The 7,593-nt window shown below is 32.1% G+C and overlaps 1 protein-coding gene across 1 annotated transcript; it reads left to right on the forward strand.

Annotated features, from left to right (window-relative positions):
• Positions 1-3,231, forward strand: LOC127504970 (thyrotropin subunit beta). Its single transcript, XM_051880154.1, has 2 exons — positions 1-350; positions 2,745-3,231. The coding sequence occupies exons 1-2, from the start codon at positions 186-188 to the stop codon at positions 2,982-2,984; spliced, it is 405 nt and encodes a 134-aa protein (XP_051736114.1). The 5' UTR covers positions 1-185; the 3' UTR covers positions 2,985-3,231.
• The last annotated feature ends 4,362 nt before the right edge of the window (positions 3,232-7,593 follow it).

Genomic DNA, 7,593 nt, shown 5'->3' on the forward strand with positions numbered 1-7,593 from the left:
AGGCACACACAACATTTGGGATTAGTGTGAGTCTAAAAGCAAGCGAGGAACTCTGATTTAATCAAAATTTGGGTGAAAGGAGGACTGTTTTTTTAATCCTTATTATATGAAGGATTCTCAGCATTGATCAGAGCATTAGCCAGAGTAACATTTTGTGCTGGGTTTGGAGTTTGGACAGGTGCTGGATGAAGATGAGGATGTTGTTTTTTTGCAGTCTGCTTTTCCTGATGGGAGGAGATGTTCTCCTGGCCTGCTCTCTGAATAACTACACGCTGTTCGTGGAGAGACACGAGTGCGGTCACTGCATGGCCATTAACACCACCATGTGCAGCGGAATGTGCTTCACGCAGGTAAGAGCCTTAAAGTTTATCACGCAAATTCATGGAGATAAAAGAAAGAAAACTGACCAAATCAATCCCAGAGGTTTCATGACGAATTATGTTTTCTGTTTCATTTTGCGTGAGGCATTTTTGAAAATGTAGAGCTCTTAAGTGAAGTCTCAAAACCCATTTAAGCCCACCGACAACTAATATAGTTGCCGCAGTGTATGGTTGTCATTTTCCTTTTGTAAGCATTTTTCTAGATGTTTTCCATGTTTTATGTCTCAATGACATGCAAGCAAACAACCAAATAAAGGATTTCAAGAAAAAAAAAAAAAGGTATTCACTTCCTTCCTGTGACATGAGGCTGTCAACTTCCTACCCCTACTTCCAGGAAGCACAGCGAAGGCAAACCCTTCCAAAGAAAAGTAATTTTCATGTTAATATTAAGTATTTTTTGTTTACATATATATATCTACATAATCATGAGGGTCTCTAGAATCATCCAAACGAAACAAATCTTACAAGAGATCTATAGTTTTTTGTATACTTAGTCAAAAGTCCAAGCGGCAACTTGCCGGTGGGCAAATGACTTGTAAGTACATATATCATGGGGAAATGGGGTATACTGTGCTTAATGGGTTAATAAATCAAGGTTATTGGTCTTGTTTAGTGATTTTTGCTTTCATAATATTTTATATTGTTATATATTATATATTGTTATTTGTTTATTTATTTATTTTTTAATTAATTAATTTTTTTGTTTGTTTGTTATATGTGACCCTGGACTACAAAAACAGTCATAAGGGTCAATTTTTTGAAATTGAGATTTATACATCTTCTGAAAGCTGAATATATATAAGATTTCCATTAATGTATGATTTGTTAGGATAGGACATTTGGCCGAGACACAACTATTTGAAAATCTGGAATCTAAAGGTGCAAAAAAATCAAAATATTGAGAAAATTGCCTTTAAAGTTGTCCAAACGAAGTCCTTAACAATGTATATCCACTCACAAAAAGAATTTTTTTTATATATTTACGGTAGAAAGTTTACAAAATATCTTTATGGAACATGATCTTTACTTAATATCCTAATGATTTTTGGCATAAAAGAAAAAATACTCGATAATTTTGACCCATACAATGTATTGTTGGTTATTGCTACAAATATACCCGTGTGACTTATGACTGGTTTTGTGGTCCAGGGTCACATATAGGAGTAATTTTTTTCTAATGAACGATGTAATTTAACTTTTTGATTCACAATGCTCTGTTGGAGCAACTCAATGGCTGCACTTCTGCAGTTCTGCACTATGTTCCACCACTTTAAGACAAATGGATTTGTTGTTTGTTGTGTTTTCATATACAAGAGATTATAATTCTTCAACTTTGATTGATCTGTTGATCTGTTGAAAGCAGTTATTTTGAGTTAGATGCCAAATGTTCTCCTCCTATTCAAATTTGACAATGAAAGGGTGCTTACAACATATTTGCCCACCAGGAACTATAGTTGCCACACATTCAAATACGTTTTTTAAGAAAAAAAACAAAAACCTGAGGAAAATAAATGCAGAACATGTTCACATAGGACACTATTAACAGGACTATATGCATGAAACCGTTCAGAAAAATTTGGGCACAAATGGGTTAAGAAATCATTATTATTTTAGAACATATTGAATTTAATATTGAATATATTAAAAGTATTGACTCATAAACAACTAATATCTTATTCAAAGAACATAATATTATAAGAGCATAGTTCTGTCTAGTATATGCTTTTTGTGTATGCTGTGTGTGTTTGTGTGTAAGAGAGATAAAAAAGAAAAATAGATATTGAGAGAGAGTAAGTGAAACAAGAAATAAGAGAATATTATTCATAAATGACTTGTTTTGGGGTCATAACATACTGCATATGGCCTACATTATGTGAAATGTCAATAATAAGAACAATTGTTTCTTATTGGCCTGTTATATTTTTACATGTTGTTTGTGAATCAAACCAGGCCTCCCGAATTTCATTTTGGCCCTGAGAAATATAAAAGCATACCATATAAAATATATGGGCCGGAATCAAACTCTCAGCAGACTACAAATAACATGTGAATCAAGGTAATAATAATGGGACACACTTTAGATTAGGTTCCAATTCTTACATTGAACTAACTATTAACTACGACTTTTGCCTTAATAAACTCCTAATTACTGCTTATTAATAGTTAGTAAGGTTGTTAAGTTTAGGTATTGGGTAGGATTATGGGATGTAGAATATGATCATGCAGAATAAGGCATTAACATGTGCTTTATAAGTACTAATAAACAGCCAATATCCTAGTAATATGCATGTTAATAAGATTTTGGACCTTAAATAAAGTGTTACCTAATACTGTCATGCGTATTCTGTATTGTGTATGTGACAGGACACGAACGTGAGAGGATTTGTGGGCAAGCGCTTCCTGATTCAAAAAGGATGCATGCATCGTTCTGTGGTCTATCTTTCTGCCAGGATGCCCGGCTGTCCCGTCCACATTGACCCACTCTTCTTTTACCCGGTGGCACACCAGTGCCGCTGCACGAAATGCAACACTTCCAAGAACGAGTGTGTCTACAAGCCAAGTCACATTCCCAGCAAATGCTCCGAACAACTGCGTGCAGTCTGAGAATAAAGAACGAGGATCTTCCCTCCTCACTATAAGATTTTTTTCTGATAACCTTTGTTTTCTAATGTTCTGAGTGTTCTGTTAGAAAGTGTTTTTGAATTCAGGTATAAACAAAACGGTTGGTTTTAAAACAACGCTATATATATATAAATTATATTTATAGTGTCTTGATGAATGAGTGAATATTGCAGGTGACAGAAAGTCTTTGTTCTGGATCTTTTTCATTATAAATTTCTGCATTAACCTCTCAAGTCTCATTTACTGTAAATCATAATATCATTCACTACTTTTTTTTTAAACATCCTTTTTACTAGACATAGAAAAACACTATCAGAGCAGCAAAATACATATTTAACAAAAATAATTAAAATTCTTCACAATAATAAAACATTGATCTTTTATGTATGGGAACAATTTAAAAAACTTTTTTAATTGCACAACTATGTTTGCATGTGTGTCAGAAAAAAAAATCAGCATTTTAAACATTTAAAAATGTATTTTAAAACCGTTATGGATTGGTAACGATGAAATCAAGGTATGTAAATAATGTGAAAACTGAAAAATAAACAAATGATAAAATTTGGTAGAAAATTGCAAGCAAATTTGGGATTTGTGTAATTTTTGTTTTCAATATAACTATCCGTATCACTTTTGACAATAGACTTTCATTCAATAGGCTAAAAAGATAATAAAAAAAAAAATCAAATTAAATGTATGATCATAACACAGTATGAAACATATCAATTGAAGTTCAATTTCAGTTGAGTTTTTCCAGTGAAAACAAAAAGAAAATTATGAACACATTATACTATCCCTTTTTTGTCGCTTTTTATTTATATTTACATTTATCTAGAGTTGGTAAGCATCCTCTTTCTTTCTGTTTTAGTATTTTGTTGTGCCACATTAAAAATTCTTTGGTGAATTCATAGAAAAGTCCTCACCTGAATGTGAAGCAAAAAAGGCAACTGATAACCAGAGGACCATGCAAGCAAAACTTTCTATTGTCATTTTTTAAATAGTGGTCAACAAAATATTTAATAAAATTAAACTAATATTATAATTTGGTTAAAGCTAATTTAATATGTCACTTCAGTCAGCGTTTCTAAAAGTAAAAAGCAAATTTAAATTTGCTGTAATTATCTTGCATGCACTAGCCTAAATTTATTGTTTGTATGTTTTCACAGATGTGAACATTTAAGGGAACAGCCTCATTTTACCCACAACTAGACATTTTACATTTCAGCCAACCTAAAAATTACACAAGCACAAAACAAATGTGTATCTCCATTGTACATTAAAAGACATTGTACCATGGAGGGCAACAATATATAATTTACATTCATTATTTTGTGGATGCTTTCATCTACAGCGACTCAAGGAATGTTTATTACAGGTGCAGCTATAATTAGGTTAAGTAAGGTTAAGGGTCTTGAAATTGGTTGATAAAGGACACAATGATATTTGATTCTTGAAAAGAACCTTTACAGATTTCAATCTACAGGCTTTTTGATGGTCAGCCAATGTCAGTAACCATCTATTGAGATTAGTCGTATTAATATTTATATATACTATTATAAATTATATACTATTTATGCGCCATTTATAAAGTTACCTGTTGCTGGTTCAAGTATTTTATGTTCACTGTTCATTTAAAATTTTATCACAAGTAGTGAACTTAACTGAAACAAAAGAAGTGCACTTTAGCATACTTTTTATAAAGTGTACTTATTACGCAAATAATATAATTAACTTAAGTGTGAATTAAATGTAATGTTTTAGAAAACATATGCAAATGTATTTTATAGTTTAAATTTGTATTAAATGCAATTAGTTGAACTTAAGAGTGATTTTTTTTTACCCATTTAAGTGGGACTTTTATATGTACTTTCATAATTACATGTTATCTTTGAAATATGGTTAAAGAGTACTTCTGAATGTACTGACAAGCAATTAATGTGAACTAAAATATACTTTAATGCTGTTACATTTACACTATTATTTAATTAAAGACATTTGTAATGAAATTATTGTAAATTAAATTAAATTGTATTTCAAAAAAGTGTATTTTATTTAAACACACTACAGTGTATTACACTTTAAACAACTTGACTTAGTCATATATAGTCTTCTAACTATAAATCAAATCTACACTAATTTCCTAATTACCTAGTTGAAATCAACACAAATTCTGAAACCCTCTAGTTTTATTGACTGCCAATTTATTAGAATTGGCTGAAATTGATGAAAAGCAATAGAAATACTCCACAAAAAAAATTATAGCTGAATTAAAAAAGTGATCCATTCAAAAATGTACATACACTTGATTCTTAATACTGTGTGTCAGTAACCAGGTGTTTTTTTGTGTTGTGGACTCATTCACAGCTGTTACAAAAAGTGAAAGCATTCACTGCTCAGGATGGCAACACAATGTATCAGGAGTCCGGCGGTGTAAACTTTATAATTGCTGTGTAAGAGTCCATCAGTTTAACCCAGTGTGAAAAGATGCATCTCAAAATCATACAGTCACTGTGAAAAGTATGCAGAAGGTACTGGAAAAGCAAAGAATTTGCAAGACCTGGAGGATTTATCTGAAGAACAGTGGACAGTTAAACTGCTCAGGATGAACAAAGGACTAATCACAAAACAAAAAGTATCCAGGTAATGACACACAGAATATATGTAAACTTTTGAACGGGGACACCTTTTACATTTTTTTAATTCAGCTTTTATTAAAAAAAGAACAGGCAATTTTATTGTTCTCTCTTATTTAGTTAAAATTATCAACATTTTGCAGATTCTGCAGGGTGTACATAAACTTTTGAATAAACCAGTATCACCTAAGTGATGAATTACCTCAATCATCAGGGCAAAGTAGAAAGCTGGGAGAAGTTCATTCACATTTTCCACAAACACCAGGATTCCCTCTATCAAATCATCTTTACTGACACTTTACTATGTTTAAGTACAACTTAATTAGACGGTAACACTTTAGTTTAGGGTCTAATTCTCACTATTAGCTAGTTGCTTATTATAATGCATATTACTAGGTTATTGGCTGTTTATTAGTACTTAAATATGTATAAAGTACATATTAATACCTTATTCTGCATGATCATATTTTACATCCCTTAATCTTACCCAATACCTAAACATAACATCTACCTTACTAACTATTAACAAGCAGTAATTAGGAGTTTACTGAGGCAAAATTCGTAGTTAACAATCTACTACCCTAAACTAAAGTGTGACCAATTAAACATTATTACAAAGTGCATTTTTTAAAAAGTGTATTTAAGTGTGTTAATAAATATAGTCATGAAAGTGTACTCTCTTTAAGTACACTTAAGTGACCTTTAAATATATTATATTGTCTGCAAGTACACTTTTTAAAAAGTATACTTTTAAGATTTGAAGTACACATTTAAAAGTACACATTCAGTACAATTAAGCACACTTCTTTTTCAGAAAGGTAATCTTTCAATGCTTTAAGATGAGGCAGCAACACTGGGAAAAATTGATGTATAAACAATTTTCACTCAGAAACTGTCACAGTCACCAGCTCAGTCACCCTCAGCACTACACTTCCCAGAATCCCTCCTGCTCACCACCTGCACGCACTCCTCAATCACCTGCACCTGCAAGCCGCCACTCTCGTTATCACTCATCAGCACTCCCTATATCAGCAGTCACCATCCTTTCCACAGTGGTCTGGTCTCGTCTATATTAATGGACACTTAGCTGACTCCTGGTAAGTGTCTGATCTACTTACCTGCTACCGCCATCGTCCTGTTTCTTCTGTCACCAATCTTCAGTCATCTGTCTCCATCTACCAGATCATCAGAGATTTGTTCTGCCATCAACCTCTGCAACACAAGATCTCTGTTATCATCCAGCTAAATCATTCTCAAACATTCTGACTGCAGTTATACGCACCATTAACTCATTCCTGCTATTGATTCCGGTTTCTGCAAATAAATACCAATGATTCACTACTTATCTGTGTTGTCTCCTTCTGTGTTATGACAGAAACTGTCATCAAATGTGAAATTGAAGCAAAAAAAAAAAAAAAAACACAATCATCTGAACTATTAAAAATGAATTTGATGTAAATCACACATACATTTTACATAAATTGAAGTGAAAATACAAAAAAATATCCTGCCATACATTAATATTTTTACATTTCAGCACAATAAAAGTTGAAACATAAAATACTGTATCAACACGATTGTTCTTAATGTAACTAGCACGTCTTATAAATTGTTCAATAAAATTAAAAACAAAGAAATTGTACTATGAAAGTTTTCTGATAGTGAAGGAAATATTCCAAAAATAAAAAATAATTTGGAGTCATTCAGGTATAAAATTCTGGACATAAGAGCATGTTTTGGAAGAAATCCAACACTTTTCTTTCAAAAGTCATTTTTTTCCCCCAAAGATTGACTGTAAAACCTACAAATGTACATGTACTCCTAAAATCCTTAAATATGTATGCAAGTGTGTGTGCAGTAGTGTAAGTATCTGTTTGCATGCTTACTGTAAAAAGATCCTGCTCCTCTGATTGGCTGTGCAGTCAGTCCTAGTGGAGACACACAGTGAGGGAGTGAAC

This window comes from Ctenopharyngodon idella, chromosome 22 (assembly GCF_019924925.1).
Source record: "Ctenopharyngodon idella isolate HZGC_01 chromosome 22, HZGC01, whole genome shotgun sequence".
Taxonomy (NCBI): domain Eukaryota; kingdom Metazoa; phylum Chordata; class Actinopteri; order Cypriniformes; family Xenocyprididae; genus Ctenopharyngodon; species Ctenopharyngodon idella.